We start from the raw sequence: 20,822 nt of genomic DNA on the forward strand, positions 1-20,822 counted from the left end.
TCTTTCTTCTCTCTTTTATCCATTATTTAGTTTTAGATCCTATTGTTGATGTATACATTTACGTTGCCCTTCCCTATAGTTCGAGCTTTTAGGTGAAACAGTAGCGAACACAGTATCAGAGCAGGAAAGTTTTGTGTTCGACTCCTGGGAAGTGCATCGGAAGATTTTTCCCGATATTTCTTCTCCCTTTATGCCGCGCGAAGGAAATGCCACGTGAGCTCCACGTGCAAGGACCATGGGATCTTGGCCTGCACGTGTGGGGGAGTGTTGATGTATACATTTATGCTGCCCTTCCCTAACAGTTCGAGCTTTTAGGTGAAACAGTAGCGAACACCTCATTACTCCCCTATTTTCTCTCTCACATGCATGGCTATTTATCTCTTCATTCATTGGACAGCACAATATTTCTCTTCCCCTTGATTTTCTACACTATGGATATGCTTTGAAACTTTGCCAAGTTATTTCTTACTTAATCTGGATTTCAAGCATTAATCTGTTGTTAATGTCTTTTAAATCTGACCATTAGATCTGAAATTAGATCTAGCTTATATCTGCCATCAGATCGGGATATTTTTCCTCCAATCCTTAAGTGAGCCCATTACTTTCAGATCCATCATTTGATCTGCATTATATATGGCACTGGAGGAAGAGGAAACTCATCTCCAGATCTAAATATTTTTTTTAGTTACTAACCCAAACTGCCCTTTTCCCCCACAGTGGATAAGTATCCTAGATTACAATTACATTTGTTAAGAATAGTCATTTTATATTTACTAGTTGCTGTGGGTATTTTTGTGTTATTTATATTTCTGGTTTATTCTTTCTGGGATTATTCTATTGTGAGGGTATTTTGGGGAGTTCACTTGTAAATCACTTAAGTGCTGTGTTTATAAAGAAGATTGCTCTCTCACGATTTGCCCTCAACCAAATCGTGAGAGATTTGACCCTCTCAATCGATCTCTCTTTTCCTTTCCTTCTCTTCTCTTCTCTTCTCTTCTCTTCTCTTCTCTTCACTTCTCTTCTTCTTCTTCTTCTTCTTCTCTCTCTGTTATTCTTTTGCTGCTGATCAGACTTTTAGGGCTCTAATCTGTTACATGGTATCAGAGCACTAATTCTGATCGATTGTTTGTACCTTGATTGCTGTTTTAAAGGTCTCTCCTTCCCCTTACTCCTTTATCGTGGTTCACAGCAACCAGATGTTGTACTTCTTGTTCTGAATCTTAGTCGTAGCCCAATGAAAGACTAAGATTCCTTGATATGCTGAAGATATTTTTTTTGTGTGCCTATGCCTGATGCTGCTCAAGAGTTTTTTGTTGATCGAAGTGAGGCTTGCTTGCATCTGAAAAATCGATTTTCCAATACCCTGTGAAGTCGATTTTTCGCTTTTCTACTGGGATTTCTTCTCAACATCGACTGCTGGTTTGGGGTTTTTTTTTATTCCTCAATTTTTTACTGATTGGACTGTCCAGCCTCCTTCATCTCAAGTTCATCGATTTTGCCCTTGTCAAGGTTTTGGGCTGAAATCGATTTCTGCCTGATCTGCTGGTTTTGGCTGCCTCTACTCTATCTATATCCAAGGGGTTCTTTGGCAATTTTTTATGTGATCTTATGGCTGATTCTAAGCTCCCTACGGATAACTTCAATGTACAGATTACCACCATCAAACTGAATGGTGCCTCCAACTACCTCCTTTGGTCTCAAGCTTTTGAAGTTTACGTTACTGCTTGCCGGAAGATGACTTATCTCACCATGACACCATCAGATTCTACAGATGACAAATATGATGATTGGAAGGCAGAAAATGCAACTCTTCTTTGTTGGCTTAACCTTCCATAGCCTCTAATGTTATGTTTCATAAAACTGCCAAGGGAGTTTGGGAAGAACTCAAGGAGAGGTATTCTCAAGACACCAATTTATCTCGAATTTATGACCTGTATGAGAGGTTTTTCTCTTTCAAGTAAGACGGAAAGTCTCTTGGCGAATATTACAGTGCTCTGAAGAGGATGTGGGAAGAACTCAATGTATACCAGCTAATATCTACTGATGCCTCTGTGATCAAATCCCAACGTTCAGAATTTTTGGTTGCGAAGTTTCTCTCTGGATTGGATCCCGATCTTCAATCCATCAAAGGCCAATTATTGGCTGGGGAGAAGATCCCGTCTATGAATGAAGCATATTGTCGAATCCAGAGAGTTGTTTCTCCTTCAGTGGTGAAATCTGATCCAGCGCCTGTCTCTAAGGATAATTCTGCTCTCTTTGTTTCTACTGGAAGACGTGGTCGTGGTGGTGGTACCTCTTCTCGAGGTTGTGGTTTTGGATCTGGCCGCAGTCATGGGGCTGGTTCTGGTGGTCGTGGGGCTGTTTCCAACCCTGCTGGTTCATCTTCTGGTGATGGTGCCTCTCGGTGGTGTTCTCATTGTGGTCGCCCTAACCATACTATTGACCAATGTTGGCTGAAACATGGCAAACCACAATGGGCACGAGAGCAATTTGCAAACGCTGTAGTTTCTGATGGGGTGGCTGATCCTATGCATCCTCCTGACACTACTCATAGTTCTTCTACTGATGGTGGTAGTTCCTCTAATGACCTGGTTTCTCAGCTATTACAACGAGTTCAGCAACTTGAGGCATCATCCTCTTCATCTACAACTGTCCTTGCCCACTCAGGTACATCTACTGCATGTCTCGCCTCCTCCTCTTCTCCGTGGGTCATTGACTCCGGTGCCTCTTTCCACATGACTGGTAAGCCCAATTTATTTACATCCTTTACGCAGTCCACTGTTCCATCTCAGATTTCTATTGCCGATAGCTCTTCTATACCCGTTATTGGTCATGGGGACATCCCTTTAACTTCTGATTTTTCTTTGACTAATGTCCTTCATGTACCTAAGCTTTCTTTAAATCTTCTTTCTGTTAGTCAATTAACTAAGAGTTTAAATTGTTCTATAACCTTTCATCCTTCTCATTGTGTCATACAGGATCTTGCAACAAAGACGACAGTTGGTGGCGAGCATGAGAAGGGTGGCCTCTACTATTTTGATTTGGCATCTACTACTACGGCAGCGGTTGCTACCTCTACTGGCGTGTCCCTGTCACCTCTACCTATGGGGTGGACAACTTTGAGACTTTTTGTCCTATTGCGAGATTGAATTCTGTTCGTATTTTGCTTTCCTTGGCGGTCAATCTTGATTGGCCTCTCTATCAGATGGATGTGAAAAATGCCTTCCTTTATGGTGATCTACAGGAGGAGGTCTACATTGAGCAACCTCCTGGTTATGTTGCTCAGGGGGAGGCTAGTGTCCGGGTTTGTCGCCTTCATAAGGCAATTTATGGACAGAAACAGTCTCCCCATGCATGGTTTGATAAATTCAGCAGTGTTGTGGCTGGTTGTGGGTTCTCTCAATGCTGCTCTGATCATTCTATATTTGTTAGACGTCAGGGGTCTAAAGTGGTTGTCTTACCAGTCTACGTCGATGACATTATTGTTACTGGTAATGATGCTTCTGGGATTGCACAGTTAAAGACGTATTTGCATAACAGTTTCCAGATCAAGGATTTGGGTAGCCTCAGGTACTTTCTTGGCATTGAGGTTGTTCGTAGCTCTCGAGGTCTTCACCTATCCTAGCGGAAGTATATTCTTGATTTGCTTGATGAGACAGGAACGTTGGGTTGCAAACCTATTGATACTCCTATGGATCCCCATGTCAAGTTTGGCACTTCTGATGACAAGGAATTTAGTGACCCACATTAGTATCGACGTCTGGTCGGTAGACTTATCTACCTTATAGTTACTCGACCCGATATTTACTTTGTTGTGGGGGTTGTTAGTCAATTCATGCAAACACCTAAGCTGCATTGGGATGCTGCTTGTCGTATTTTACGCTATCTCAAGGATGCTCCAAGTAAGGGGCTGGTTTATCGTCGCCATGGTCATACCAGCATTGTTGGGTTCTCTGATGCTGATTGGGCTGGTTCTGATGGTGATAGAAGATCCACTACAGGCTATTGCACTTTCTTTGGAGGTAATTTGGTTACTTGGAAGAGCAAGAAACAGACCATTGTTGCTCGTTCCAGTGCAGAGGTAGAGTACAGAGCTATGGCTCATACAGCTACAGAATTAATGTGGGTTTCCACTACAGGCTATTGCACTTTCTTTGGAGGTAATTTGGTTACTTGGAAGAGCAAGAAACAGACCATTGTTGCTCGTTCCAGTGCAGAGGCAGAGTACAGAGCTATGGCTCATACAGCTGCAGAATTAATGTGGGTTTGTTCTTTTGCTCATAAGCTTGGTTATTTCAGTGATCAACCCATGGAGATGTACTGTGATAACCAAGCTGCCATCTATATTGCCAACAACCCTGTTTTTCATGAGCGAACCAAGCACATTGAAGTTGACTGTCACTTTGTTGGAGATGCTGTTCAGAAAAAGCTGATTGTTACTTCGTTCCCAGTTTCAGCTTGGAGATATGTTTACGAAGGCTTTGTTTCGACCTCAGTTCTTGAGTGGTTGTTCCAAGCTGGATCTTGGTGATGTCTACGCTCCAGCTTGAGGGGGAGTGTTAAGAATAGCCGTTTTATATTTACTAGTTGCTGTGGGTATTTTTGTCTTATTTATATTTCTGGTTTATTCTTTCTGGGTTTATTCTATTGTGAGGGTATTTTGGGGAGTTCACTTGTAAATCACTTAAGTGCAGTGTTTATAAATAAGATTGCTCTCTCACAATTTGCCCTCAACCAAATCGTGAGAGATTTGACCCTCTCAATCGATCTCTCTTTTCCTTCTCTTCTCTTCTCTTCTCTTCTTCTTCTTCTTCTTCTTCTTCTTCTCTCTCTGTTATTCTTTTGCTGCTGATCAGACTTAGGGCTCTAATCTGTTACAACATTCTTTTCAACTGCATATCAGTTAACCTGTAAGATGTAGTAAACCAGTGTTTTCATATTAGTTTCAATACTACTTTATCATTACACACATTGTGAAGATACTTTTATCTGTCCAGATGCCCCATTCAATAGAGTTTTAAGCATTATACTGGAGAACCCAAATTAAACCACAATCAAGAAACCAGTTTAACAATAGAAGTGGAAACTTACCCTTCCAAAATCCATCCTTCCATTAAATAACTACTGCAGCAAATGCTATAATATGATCCAATTCAATTGTTTATTACAGTTTATAATCCAATTAAATGTCCTAAAATATTTTCCTTAATTATGGTATCATAAACAACTTTTTTCTGATGTTGCTTACAACTGTTTATCACAAAATTGCTAATGATCTTGAGAACAATGTCACAAAAATAAATGGAAAGAAAAACAGTCACATACTAATGGAAACTCCGCCACTTGAAATCCAGTGGGTGAAGTAAGCTTTGCATCATCATCAAGGATCCCGAGTGCATAGAGAACTTCCAGTGCTCTAATCATTGCTTCTGGCGACGGACTTGCAGGCCAATCAAAGCCTAAAATATTATCTATGCCTAAGGCCTTTAACTGTAAAATACAAACAAATCAGTGGTCTATATGGAGAACTGCAGCTCATGAAAACTTACACAACGGAAGCACAAAAACTATCTTAAGGATAAAAGTACAGTAAGGACAACCAATTTGCCAATAGCACAACAGTGTCTTTCAGCCATTCATCACTAGCAATAAGAAAATTGAACACTCTATCATCAAAAGCGTCTTAAATTTCTAGTAAGCAAGACTAATTTAAAGAGAAATCCTGAAAAAGAAAGTAGCTCTGGTAGAAGTTGACAACATATTTATTTATTAAAGAACTATGGGACACAATAAGGCCCAGCTTTCAAGGTCTGAGACAAGTCACATCATCAAAAATCCACGTTTGGGTATCACAACATAACATGCAAAGACTTCAACCTTTTGTTTCATTCAAGACAAATACTACCTCTTGAAGCAACATCAGAACCTTACATAGGTTTAACAGTTTATCAACAAAAAGGATCCCAAAGACCCATAGCATTCTCATGTTGAGCAAGATCCCATAAACAAATTTGAACTCCCTTTCATCTGCCAGACACCACACCACAAATATGCTAAAGCAATAACACTACCACACTACTACAGTGCAGCCACAGTACCCTGCTATTTAATTACAAAAAAGGAGGCACTGTACATCTGGAACGATCATGTCTTCATCTGCCACAGTTAATACTCTTCTTGTTCACCCTTTTCTACTCCTCTTTCATTTCCCCAGTACGAGCGTAGGACTTTTGGTCTGTGACTCCATTTCCACTATTTTTGAGAACAATGCCACACACACACATAGTTGTCACGGCGTCTAGGCGACCCTAGGTGTTTGAGAAGGGAAACAATCAAAGTCAATACCAACAAGGTGCCTAGGAGACGCCTAGGCAACTATGCATACAAACACATATATACCCACACACACACACACAGAGGAAGGCAGGGTATAAGGTTTAACTCAGAGAAGGGAAGTAAATTTACAACATAAACTTATCAAAATGGTACTATATGGAAGGAATGATATAAGAGGAGAAAGAATCCTCTGCTTTTCTAAATGTTATTAGTTTTGAAATGAGCTTCCTTATTTCTTTTTTCTATTCCATTTTTAATTGAAAAAATCCTCCAAGGTTTCATCAGGAGTTCCATAGTAGGGATAAAATCACCACTAAAGAAAAGACTACTTCATCCAAACTCAAATGATTTTGAAGGTGATCACACTTCAGCAGGAAGTAGTAACAATTAACAACTGAAAAATCAACAGAAAGGCCATTTGATGCAGTAAATGTGCATACGTGAATTACACAAGGAACAAGATTTGATCTCTGCATCTCTGGGATTCCTTCAGCAGGCATTTCCTTCACAAAGTACTCTTCTGTATATAGCCTGATTGCAGCCCACCAACAAAAGCAAATAGGTAAGTCCACTAAAAATTACTGACCAGAAGAACGAGGTGTTTTTGTGCATATACAAACAAGTAACAGTACATTAATAATTTAAAAGTAGACTATCCAGCTATTATGGGGATGGTATCACAAAAGTAACTAATGGTACACTTGTATTCATATATCTATTTACGAAAAATATACTCAAAAGGGAGAAATCCATATGTGCAATTAAAGCATACAACAACAACAACAACTCAGCCTTACCCCAACTAAATGGGGTCAGCTACATGGATTCTTACCCTCCAATCAGCTCTATTCAAAGTCATACTTGACACAAGGCCTAAGCTAAACATGTCTTTCCTCACCACTTCTCCGAAGGTCATTTTAGGTCTGCCCCTGGCTCTTTTAGTTCATTCAATCTAAATTTTTATTGAGATTCATGTGAGTCTCGGTATTAGCGCCAAGCGCTAATACCAGACGATAATACCGAGACATGTGAGGAGAGTAGTTTTGTCAAGCTTTGTAATTTATCTTTTATTTTATTTTCCTGTTATGCCCTTATTGGTTATATATATTGAGGTTTAGTGGGATATTACACACATTGTGTAACTCCCGAGCTGCACATCAGTTCTCTCTCTCTCTCTCTCTCTCTCTCTCTCTCTCTCTCTCTCTCGATTTTCCCTTCTCTTCTCTTTCTTTTTCTCTCATTATTAACATGATATCAGAGCTATAGGCACTGTTACAGCTCTCTTTGGTTGTCTTCTTCACTTTTCTTAAACCTACTATTGGAGTTCAAGTGTTCGTGGGAGATTGAAGGTTTGCGGTTTCTTCTATTTTTTGTTTGAAGGGGTGCAGCACCCTATGCTGTTTTTTGGGACTGTTTAGAGACTAGTTCATGCTCTAAATTAAGAACTAGGTCTCTCTTTGTGTTTGTGGAAGTGTTTGATGGAGTTTGATGGAGTGAAGATTACATTGGAAGCTGAAGAATAAAATCGGCAGCACTTATCAAGGTTTTGAGATCAATTTTTCCAGGGTAAAATATCAATTTTCTTTTCACAGGTTTTTGAGATCGATTTTTGGACTCTTTCTTTGCTTGACTGGATTTTTTGCAGTGTGCTCGCCTTTTTCAGACATTACTTGGAAGCAGAATTTTGCGTGGATCACCTTCACATGGAATCGATCTTTTGTCAGGGTTTTGAGGTTCGAATTTTCCAGAATTTTTAACCTCCTAATATTTGCATCTTTACTCCATCGAGTTGATTGTACATAATGGTTGATAATTCGAAGTCTGTGATGACCGAAGTTTTCTCTTCCTCCTCCAATCGTATTACTAAAAAGAAATTGGAGGGGATCACCAACTTTCAACAATGGAAGAAAATTGTTAGTGAATAATGAGAGAAAAAGGAAGAGAAGAAAAGGCAAAATCAAGAAAGAGAGAAGTGATGTGCAGCTCGGAAGTTACAAATTGTTTGTAATCTCCCACCAAACTTTAATATATAGAATCACTAAGGGCATAACAGGGAAATAAAATAAAAAACAAATTACATAGCATGACTAACTACCCTCCTCACATGTCTCGGTATTAGCGCCAGGCACTAATACCGAGACTCACATGAATCTCGATAACACTCCCCCTCAAACTGGAGCATAGATGTTAATCATGCCCAGCTTGTACAAATATAATTCACTCTTTCACTCCCCAAAGATTTTGTAAACACATCTGCAAGTTGCTCTCTTGTACGAACATGACAAGGAGAAATCAGCCCTTGTTGCAGCTTTTCTCAAACAAAATGACAGTCAACCTCAATGTGTTTCGTTCTTTCATGAAACACCGGATTTGAAGCAATATGGACAGCAGCTTGATTGTCACACCACAGTTTCGTCGGAGAATCATCAACAAAGCCAAGCTCAGCCAAATACTGTTTCACCCACATTAACTCACAGGTAGCATGTGCCATAGCCCTGTACTAAGACTCTGCACTGGAAAGAGCAACTACTGTCTGTTTTTTGCTCTTCTAGTATACCAAGTTCCCTCCAACAAACACACAATAACTCGTAGTAGACCTTCTGTCAACCGGAGATCTTGCCCAATCAGCATCCGAAAAACCCTCCATCCGCCATAGTTATCAAGGTGGCAAGGTGACCAAGGCGTTTTCGAGGGTCAAAATTCAAGGAGACACCGCCATGACGGCAAGGCGCCCAAGGAGCTTGGACGCCATGGCAATGCCTTGATAACTATGCTATCCGCCCAAGGGCATGATCACTATAGAGAAGACCACATCCAAGAGCCTTTTTAAGGTAACGCAAGATATGCACAATAGCCTCCCAATGAGTTGTCCGAGTAGCAGATAAAAACTGACTCACTACACTAACAAGAAAGGCAATATTAGGTCGTGTCACTGTTAGATATGAAACAATGCAGACTTGCAAGTGTAATCAGTAGAGAAGAAGAGGGGAGAAGATGCAGGGAGAAGAGACGAAGAAGATGGAGGGCGAAGAGACGAAGAAGATGAAGAAGAGAGATCGATTGGGAGAGCAAGGGAACCTCCCTCACGATTCTAAATAATTGAATCGTGAGGAGAGGCAATATTATTTATAACGACATAACTAAGTTACAAGGGTAAATAGCCAAACTGCCCTTAGTACAGGAAATAAACTAGAAACATAACTAAGATATAAATCAGACCAAAACACCCCCAGACTACTAATAATTGAATCGTGAGGAGAGGCAATATTATTTATAACGACTTAACCAAGTTACAAGGGTAAATACCCAAACTGCCCTTAGTACAGGAAATAAACTAGAAACATAACTAAGATATAAATCAGACCAAAACACCCCCAGACTACTAATTCTAATCGACATTCTTAACACTCCCCCTCAAGCTGGAGCGTAGACATCACCAAGAACCAATTTGGAACAACCATCCAAGAACTGAGGTCGAAACAAGGCCTTCGTAAACATATTTCCAAGCTGAAACTGTGAACAAACAAAAGGAGTGACAATGAGCTTCTTCTGAACAGCATCTCGAACAAAATGACAATCAACTTCAATGTGTTTGGTTCATTAATGAAAAACAGGGTTGTTGGCAATGTAAATAGCAGCTTGGTTATCACTTATCACAGTACATCTCCATGGGCTGATCACTGGAATAACCAAGCTCAATAAGGAACGAACGAATCCACATCAATTCTACAGCAGTATGAGCCATGGCTCTGTATTCAGCCTCAGCACTGGAACGAGCTACAGTCGTTTGTTTCTTACTCTTCCAAGTAACCAAATTTCCTCCAAAGAAGGTACAGTAACCTGTGGTCGATCTTCTATCGCCATCAGAACCAGCCCAATCCTAATCAGAGAATCCAACCACGTTGGTATGACCATGGTGACAATACACTAATCCCTTATCAGGAGCACTTTTGAGGGATCTTAGAATGCGACAAACAGCATCCCAATGTATTTGCTTAGGGTTCTGCATGAACTGACTAACAACCCCTACAGCAAAGTAGATATCAGGAAGAGTAACTGTGAGATAAATAAGTTTACCGACCAGACGTCGATACTGATGTATGTCACCAAACTCTTTGTCATCAGAAGCACAAAACTTGACGTGGGGATCCATAGGAGTATCAATAGGTTTACAACCTAACATTCCTGTCTCATCAAGTAAATCAAGGACATACTTTCTCTGGGACAGGCTAAGACCTCAAGAGCAGCGAACAACCTCAATGCCAAGAAAGTACCTGAGGATACCTAAGTCCTTGATCTGGAAATTATCATGTAAATAAGTCTTCACCTGTGCAATTCCAGAAGCATCATTACCAGTAACAATAATGTCATCGACATAGACTGCAAGAATGACCACGTAAAACCCCTGACGTCTAACAAAGATAGAGTGATCAGAATAGCACTGAGAGAACCTATAACCAGCCACAACACTACTGAATTTGTCAAACCATGCACGAGGAGACTGTTTCAGTCCATAAATTGCCTTATGAAGGCGACAAACCCGGACACTATCCTCCCCCTAAGCAACATACCCAGGAGGTTGCTCCATATATACCTCCTCCTGGAGATCACCATATAAGAAGGCGTTCTTCACATCCATCTGAAATAGAAGCCAATCAAGATTGACTGCTAAGGAAAGTATGATACGAACAGAATTCGAACGCGCAACAGGAGAGAAACCCGGACACTATCCTCCCCCTAATCTGATTGTTTAAACATGTGTAATCAACTAATCATGCTTAATTAGGCACTCCCCGAAGTTTCAGGATAAAGTTCACCATTTTAGGAACCATTTTTGACATTTCTGTATAGACCATATTTCATTGGGAATTCGGCAATTTCATTGTTACATTTTGGTTTCGGCAAGGGTCAAAATCCCAGCAAAATCTGAAATTTTTAACTTTGGACATGATTAGAGGGTGAAATTTCACAAATATACAAGACCACACGCATGAATGAATAATATACTTAGTACTGGGCCTACCAGCCATGGGTCATGGCCCCAATTCACATTTAAACCATCCCTAATTAGCACAATTCAACACATCGAATATCCACTTTCGAGACGGGCCTAAATTCACCAGTACATCACAATATTCAAGGCTGGTTCAAGGCTGGCTTTTGGCCCATAATATTCTGGTAAGATGTGCTGAGACCCAGAGGCTTGGACTTTTCATATGCCCAGACCCAGCATCAGTTTAATCTTAAAAACTATTGACTGCAACAGGCCACCTTGACCCAGCCTGAACCCAGCTTGCAAGCATGCCTAGACAGCTAATTGTACACCAGCTTTGACCTGATGATGTACATAATAATATTAATAATTAGATATACAGAACTCTCAAAAGCTAGCCAAAAGAAAATAAAGAATTCTCTAACAAACACAAATCAAAACGAGTTGCATTGATTATGATAATCCTTCAAGTTCTAGAGTCATCACAGCCCTGGGCTATGGAAACATATTCCAAGCATGTCAAGTTAATACATTCACTTATCACATACATTGTCTCACAATCAAGAAGAGGCTGCCTACAAGTGGAAACCATCAACATTCAATTAAGTAGCTGAAAGCATGACACCCTTAGTTGACATCATGCATGACCATGGCTTCAACACACACAATATCAGCAGCCAAAAACTCCAAATGGGATTTTATTATGCCTTTCGAAATCCTAAAGATTCCAACATTAGCAAAACATATGCATGATGATAAAAATAAATCAAGTTGACCTAGTGTCAATACACAACTATCTCAAGTCGATATGTTTTAATAACTAAACTGGATATCACTTGTAGAAACATGAAGCATTTTTAATGTAAATTAGCCTGTTGTTTTATGTTAAATACCTATAACATTTCCCAGGACGTACTCTTCCAGCTCTACCAGCCCTTTGTCTGGCAGAAGCCTTCGATATTGGTGCCACTACTAAATTTTCAATATCTGAAATCTGTACGAAAAAGAAATGTCAAATGAAATGAAAAATACAAAAGTATTATTCGAAGAAAAGTAAAATAATACTTTCCAACAAACACAAGCAAAATGCATGTATGATAATCTAGAAAGAGGATGGTTCATGGAAAGGATTGTTTGGCAGCTGCAAAATATATCAAATTTAGTAGAATGAAAAAATCATTATTTCAAGATATAATACTATTTTATAATAAATACTGAAGGAAGATCCAAGAACGCCAATTTAGAGATATGGCAATTGATGTAAATAAGATCCTAAGCAGAGGTCTTTGTTTTCTCTTTTAAAAAAAGTAACTACATAAAAATATATTAATTTCTGGAAGAAAATGTAATTACAATGAGACAATAACCATAAACCTCCAAAAGAAAGATATGTCACTCCTAAAGCAAAGAAACACAGGTGGAAAATTTAGAGGCCAAAACCCACTCAATTAAATATCAGTCAATGTCAGCATAAATTCTTCCAAAAAACCTCTAGGATGGTGTTCAAAACCCCTTCTACTCCCCTCCTTCCATAGTACATAAGCCACTACATATTGTAGGAACACACGGCACTTCCTTTTCCAGTGATGGGACTCGAGTCCCAATGAAAAATAATACACCATCATATCCAAAAGCGTATGTCCACATCACTGCATTGCATGATAAAAAAGTACAAGCTGCAGATTCTCAATGGCATAAACAGAAATTTTACTGAAGTCATACCAAAGTATTCAACCTGATGGGCTATTCTATCCTCAAAATATTCAGCAAGGACAGTCAGTTCATCATCATGCAAACAGCAACCTTATGCATTTGATATGTGATCAAGTTTTGCCAGATCATTTAATGTCCAGTGGTTAATGCCAGTAGATTTTCAGACCTCGTTTCCCATTGGGTTCTAGGGGCTATATGACCCAGAGAGAGACTCTTACAGAGGTCAGTCCCTGCAGAAGTGCTGAACGCGGATGGAACTGTACAGAATGTAATTAAACTGCACCAACTATAGGGTGATACAAATGTTGAGGAACTATAGCATTTCGGCCACTAACTTCCAAGACTTCAAGCCTACCACGACAGCAGATAAAACAGTTCATGTGTGCACAGGTAAGACATGACCAAGAAGCTAAAGAAAAATCATCCCAGAACCAGTCACAAGTTCATCCGAGAAGAAAGGAAGAAAAACTTCGGAATCTCCCCCCCCCCCAACCCCATACACACAAATTAAAAAAAAAAAAAAAAACTCACGATGAAGCTCCATAACAATATCTATAGGTTTTCTCAAAACCCTACTCAAACATATCGAAATTCAATCACCGATAGAGAATACTTAAAAGTTTTGATCATTGGACTAAAATAACTTGAAAAGAATAAATGATTAGCATAAAACTGAGATACCATTAGAGCAAAAGACTGTAATTAATGCAGTACTAAATTTGAATGATCAAAACAGTAGCCAAACACGATTCTTTCACAGAAATAATTCAAGATTTGGAGAAATTATCAACAACACAAAATCAGCTGGTTGAATGGGCCTATAACTCCAACCACGTTCAGTATAAGGGTAGAGGAATAGTTATTGAATGTTTGAACCCAAACAGGTGCTTAAATTAGCAACTAATAAGGTAACCCTAGTACTAGAAGGAGCAGGGGTAAAACAGTAATTTAGCTAATGAAATGAGTGTTCAGGAAGCAGGAAAGGTGGATGGAATAAATCATGAACAAAACACATGATCAGTATTTGAATAGGTTCAGCAAATCAGAATTGACTCAAGCATGAAAAAGGGCTTTAATAGACAAAAGTGCAAAACAGAAATTTCACTATAGCAGCCAATCAGCAGGTCTACACAGCCTGAGTTTTTGATCGAGCTCTCCAATTAGGGTTCCTGAGATTTCAACAAAATGGAATCAAAATTTGAGCATGATCCAATGGTTGGATTGCCCAATCTCAAAAAAACATAGAGTATGGATCCTCATACGAGATAATATCTCATATTAGGATGGAGGAGATTGTTGGAATTCGATTATGAATCAGATTCCGATTCCCACTAGGAAAACCCAGGGGTAATTTGGTAATTACCCCATCACTTAGTATTAGGGTTTTGCATTATATGATCTTCTAGAAGGAAGTACTCTAGGTGCTGAAAATTTCTCAGAACTGAAGTTACTTGTTAATGGGAGTGATAAAAGAAGAATAATAAACCCAATAGCACATTAGCAGCAAAACAACATGAGCATAAGATGATCCACCAGGGCTTCTCACCGCAAGGTGTCAATTTGATCAAACACCAATCTCTTCCCCTTGGTCAAACACAAGGCTCTGCAATGGAGAAGACATGCAGTGGAAGCAACAACTTTAATTTCTAAAATCATGGATGTGGGAAGCTCTCCACCCATACCCTTTATAAAACGCAAAAGTAATAGACATAGTTTTCGGTATTTTGTGACTTTTGTGGATGATTATTCCAGGACTACTTGGCTGTACCTTTTAAAGGATAGATCAGAATTTTTAAATGTGTTTCCACATTTTTGCAATGAAATAAAGACTTAGTTTAATACTTCTATAAAAGTGTTTCGGTCCGATAATGCTTTGGAGTTTGTTCAATCTGAAATATCCTCTTTTTGTGTTACTAATGGAATCATTCATCAAACTAGTTGCTCCTATACTCCTCAACAAAATGGGTTAGCGGAACGGAAAAATAGGTACTTACTTGAAGTTGCACGGGCTCTCATGTTGTAAATGCAGGTGCCTAAACATTTTTTGTATGATGCAGTTCTTACTACTTGTTTTTTGATTAACCGAATATCCTTGTTTGTTCTTGGTGACAAGTCTCCTTTTTCTATTTTGTTTCCGAGTGTTTCGAGTTTTAACTTACCTCCTCGTGTTTTTGGGTGTGTCTGTTTTGTTCATAATCACCATCTCCATGATGATAAATTGGACTCTCGGTTACTCAAGGACCCAGAAGGGATATAGGTGTTATGACCCTCTTACTAGAAGACAATTTGTCAGTGCGGATGTGATCTTCTTTGAAGGTACATCCTATTTTTCTGATCAGCCTACCATGTCCAGTGATCCATTAGCTGTCTAACTCTCCTCCCAGTCCCGCCATTGTTCCTTTATCTACTCCTCCACTACAGATGTACCGGCACAAGAGGCACTTTAGGCAGCTCCATTCAAGTCAGAATGGCCCCTCTGCATCGCTTCCTGTACCAACTTCAACCTCTGGTGAAGATCCGATCTTACCTGCTCCTTCTGACTTACCAACTGATCCGAATCCTAATGACTTCCCTTTGCTACTTGGAAAGGTAAATGTTCCTATACTCAAAAGTCTTTAGTTGTCTATCCAATTGAGAAATTTGTCTCTGTGTCCCATCTTCCATCCTGTCCTCATAGTCTTGCTACTTCCTTGTCCTCTTATACTGTTCCTCACACTCACACTGAGGTTCTTACTATTCCTGCGTGGCAGAATGTAATGGATGTGGAAATGGATGCCTTACTGACTCGACATACATAGGAGTTAGTGGATTTACCTCCTGGTAAAGACCTGGTCAAGTGTCAGTGGGCGTACATTGTACACTATTAAGTATCATTCTGATGGATCTGTTGAGCGGCTTAAAGCACGTCTAGTTGCTAAGGGGTACACTCAGACCTATGGGGTTGACTATATTGAGACCTTCTCTCCAGTGGCTAGGCTGAACTCTGTTCGCTTTATAATATCTCTTGCTGTGAATTTTGAGTGGCATTTGTACCAATTGGACATAAAAAGTGCTTCTCTATGGTGACCTGCTTGAAGAGGTCTATATGGAGCAACCTCCAGGGTATGTTGCTCAGGGGGACAATAGTAGACGTGTGTGTAGGCTGCATAAGGCTATTTACGGGCTGAAACAATCTCCCCGAGCATGGTTCGAGAAGTTTAGTTCCGTTGTGACTGATTTTAGATTTATCCAGTACTTCTCAAACCATTCTATGTTTGTTTGTCGCCAAGGAGAGAAATTGGTTGTTCTGGTGGTTTAAAGTTGATAATATCATTGTGTCAGGAAATGATGAGAGTGGGATCAAGGAGGTGAAAAATTACTTACAGCAGCATTTTCAAACTAAAGACTTGGGCCAGCTTCACTACTTCCTTGGGATTGAGGTTATCCGAAGTAAAAAGGGAATCAGTCTGTCCCAAAGGAAATATGTGTTAGACCTCCTGACCGAAACTGGTATGCTTGTTGCAAAACCAATAGATATTCCTATGGATCCTAATCACAAGTTTGGCTCTAATGATGGTGAGGATCTTAAGTATGTTCATGCCTACAGAAGCTTGGGTTGAAAGTTGTTATATTTGACAGTCACTAGACCAAACATATCTTACACTGTTGGGGTTCTCAGCCAGTTTATGCAATCCCCTTGTAGGTCTCACTGGGATGCAGTAGTTCGGGTTCTTCAGTATTAGAAGGCAGCCCCCCTAGGAAACAACTGATTTATCATCCAAATAATCATATGGACTTGTTGCCTATTCTGATGCAGATTGGGCAAGTTCGGCTAGTGACCGTCGGTCTACTATAGGGTATTGTACCTTTGTTGGAGGAAATCTGGTTACATGGCGAAGCAAGAAACAGACCATTGTTGCCAGGTCCAGTGCTGAAGCAGAGCATAGAGCCATGGCTCATACCACTGCAGAGTTGATGTGGATTAGAACTCTCCTACTTGAGATGGGGTTTCCAGTTCCAACCCCTATGAAGATGTTTTGTGACAACTAGGCAGCCATCTATATTGCTAGTAATCCAGTCTTTCATGAGAGGACTAAGCATATAGAGGTGGATTGTCACTTTGTTCGCAGCGCCGTCTTGAAGAAGCTAGTTGAGACTCCGTTTGTCTCTTCGTCTAATCAGATTGCTGATGTGTTCACAAAGTCTTTATTTGCCCCTGGTTTTCGGTCGTGTTGTAACAAGCTGAGCATGGGTGATATATATGCTCCAACTTGAAGGGGAGTGTTGAGATATGTAGTTATAGGGGCAAAATATTCTTTGTACTTAGCTTTATTTCTGCTCTTAGCTATGTCGTTTTTATGTAAGGGCATACTTGTCCTTTTATTATTTAGATTCTATTAATAATAAATAAGAGGAAGACCTGCGGCAGATTATTCAATTCTGTCCCCAGGTTCTCTCCCCCTTGGGACTTGCGTAATCTTCTTTCTCCTCTCTTCTTCTTTCTTCTCTTCCTCTCTCCCTTTATGCTCTGATCTGATTACAAGGTTCTGGTTTACTAACATAACATTGATATTGAATTAAAGAAGTGAAACTCAATTACTGAAGCCTTGCTAGCTTAAGTAATGCATTGATCACCCCCCTTCCACTCTCACGTTTTGGTGAGTTCTTTCTCTATCCTACCCTCTCTCTCCCATATTTTCTTCTCCTTATCTTCTTTAACTTTCGATCTACCATCTTCTTCTTCTCTTCTTGAATTTGACCCTTCATCTTCCACCTGACCCATCATCTTTTCTCATCCCAGCAGCACCCTTTTGCTACCCCTAAACTAGATTCTGATCTATTTCAGATCTTAGCCTTCCAACCTGCACCAAATTGGTATCAGAGACGAAAGTTCCTACAGTTTATTGTTAGCTTAACCTGACAGGGCTGTAACAAATCGGCCTAAACAAATCAGCCTAAACTTGAATGAAGTTCTCCTATGGACGCAGCAAGGCAACATCTCTGTGCCTCACCATTTCAATACCAAAAGCGTCTGAGTGTTCAAATTGAAGAGTTATGTGTTGATCGCGAGGACTTTAGAAGAAGCCTTAAAAATTCAACGAGAAATATTTGAAGTTCTTATGCAAAATGAAAAGGAAGCCCTCTCACATGAGCCTACAACTGAAGTTTCCCATGAAGAGCCGGACAATGAAGCTCTGCTGAATGAAGATTCTGATAAATTGATTGAAGATCCAATTAAAGATGCTAAGACCTCCACTCAGATTCCAATGCTGCACCACTTAAATCAACGTCCTTTTGGGCAGCTCCCCAATCCATTTCTATTACATTGAAGGGATTCATCTTTGGGCATGGTTATGAAATAAAAAAACACACAAAAAAAGTTTTATGAACTACATATAAATATCCCGCAGGGAAAAGATAAGACACCAAAGAAACAGGACAAAAAAATTACAAAACCAAATATTGATGACAGACCGAAGCAATTGAGCCAGATTTGACTAAACAACTCAATATATAAAAGATGCACCCTACAAAATTACTGCAAAAAAGGAGGGAATGCACATACCGGATTATAGAAGCGTTGTTTTGAAAACCCACTATCAACAACATAAACAATTCCCTGCATAGTTTGGACAGAAAATAAGCAGAATACTGGCTAAAAAAGCTGTCACAAATAATGTTTAAGAAAGGTAGAATAGGCTGCAGAGTTCATCAACATCAGAGCGGTTCATGGATTGTCACAACTAACATTTCTGACTCTATCTCTTCAGGCAGTATGGTAAAGAACTAGAGTCAGATTGTTCAATCTGGCCACCTAGCCAAATGATTCGTCAAATTGAATTTCGATCATAGTTGTCAAGGTGTCGCCTAGGCATCCAGGTACCTTCTTAGGTTCCAGATGACAGCACACCTTGTTTGATGCAACAAAGGTGACTGCCTTGGACGTGAGATGCCTAAGGGTCGACGCATCGCCTTGTGGCCTCATGACAACATGCCTCATATTCATCATTTATTTGACACTTCACGAGTTGACATTTATTTATGTTTGAAATGCGATGCCTAAGCATCAATGCATTGCCTTGTGGCCTTATGACAACATGCCTCATATCATCATTTTTTTTTTTACACTTCACAAGCATACATTTATTTATGTTTCAAAATGCTTCTCTCTCTCTCTCTCTCTCTCTCGAATTGAGAGTTTACGTTTTTTTTTTTTTTCACATGCATCTATTTCGAATATGTTTGAATATGCTTCTCTCTCTCTCTCTATTTGACAAATCCCGATCCAAATTGGACTCAAAATGAGGAATTCTAATCAATTTAGGAATCCAACACACTATTCTTTCCTACACTGTCCAGATATCCGTATTAGATTAGCAGATAACAGTGATTAAATAACAAAGATCTAAATCGATAACAACATATATAAATTTAAAGAAATTAAATCTTCGAGGATGGGTTGAAGAATTCAGACAAAACTTGGAAGGAAACAGCAGATCAAATTGTTAGAACTAGGAAAAAGCTGCAGAGAATTAGAATTGGATTTATAATAATATGGTTTCAAAAGTTCAGATATGAAACTTGAGCATAAACAGATTAGTATAGGCATATAGCAGCAGAATGGATTAGAAGAATTTGAAAGAAAATAAAACTAAAACAGTATCACAGGGTATGACAGAAAACTAGAGAATTGACCGTATCTGGAAAGATTGAAATGAAATAAGAAGAAACAGAAAATAATAATAATAATAATAATAATAATAATAATCATAATAGTAATAATAATAATAATAATAATAATAATAATAATAATAATAATAATAATAATAATAATAATGATGATAATAATAATAATGATAATAATAGTAATAGTAATAATGATAATGATAATAATAATAATAATAATAATAATAATAATAATAATAATAATAATAATAATAATAATAATAAAAACAAGAGATAAGACTGAGTCCACCTTAAGAACTTCTAAAAATCCATCTGCCTGAATGTCTAGGCACCTAGGTACATATAGCAATTTCAAAACTCACTCCTAAGTCCTAAGGCTAGAAATAGCCTAAACCCTATATTAATCAGACTAACAACTTAACTGACCAATAAAGACTCAAAAATAAAAATAAAAACAAAAAACCCTCCGATTCCAACTATGACTCCAACTTAACTAATCAAGTAAATCACATATCCAACACCCATGTTATAGGCCCATTAAAGTGGCCCATTACAGTTTACACACAACCCATTGATCCAAAGCCCATACTTTAACCCAATCCAATACTTATTTGAGTGTCATTTTGGTGTTGATGTCACAATTTGACTAACACAAAGCATCTCTTACTTCGAATTCTGAAATTTCCAAGTAACATTGATCAAATTTCCCCATTTTGCATGACTTTGATGTAACTTGGAAGCTCACTAAGTTACCTTCCAACAAGATGAACTTGCAAATCCAAGTTTATACGGGAAGTTGTAACCTAAGTACTATTAAGGTATTTACATGATGGTGTTTCTATTAAAAGCATAGTACTAAAACTCGCGAAATTTCGGTCGAGATATCGAATATTTCGAGTATCTCGACCTGTCCGAAACGAAACGCAAATCCAATATGAAAAAATGCAATATTTCGAATATATCGGTGAAATTTCGGAAATTTCGATCATCTCGTTTCGGAAATTTCGTAAATCTCAGTAATTTCGGTCATCTCGTTTCGAAATTCTCTGAAATCTCGGTCATTTTTGGCATTTTACACCCACAGAAAAATACTATATTTCGACGAAATTTTGGT

General features: G+C 39.0%; 1 protein-coding gene across 3 annotated transcripts in view; it reads right to left on the minus strand.

The window, feature by feature from the left end:
• Positions 1-20,822, minus strand: part of LOC122640969 (probable pre-mRNA-splicing factor ATP-dependent RNA helicase DEAH9) — an 85,351-nt gene that overhangs the window by 39,086 nt on the left and 25,443 nt on the right. For all 3 annotated transcript variants that reach the window (XM_043834268.1, XM_043834269.1, XM_043834270.1), the window contains exons 8-11: positions 18,588-18,641; positions 12,223-12,323; positions 6,777-6,867; positions 5,326-5,490 (exon numbers count right to left, since the gene is read on the minus strand). In XM_043834268.1, the coding sequence (XP_043690203.1) occupies positions 5,326-5,490; positions 6,777-6,867; positions 12,223-12,323; positions 18,588-18,641 (411 nt within the window). The remainder of the gene's footprint in view (positions 1-5,325; positions 5,491-6,776; positions 6,868-12,222; positions 12,324-18,587; positions 18,642-20,822) is intronic.

This window comes from Telopea speciosissima, chromosome 9, assembly GCF_018873765.1.
Source record: "Telopea speciosissima isolate NSW1024214 ecotype Mountain lineage chromosome 9, Tspe_v1, whole genome shotgun sequence".
Classification (NCBI taxonomy): domain Eukaryota; kingdom Viridiplantae; phylum Streptophyta; class Magnoliopsida; order Proteales; family Proteaceae; genus Telopea; species Telopea speciosissima.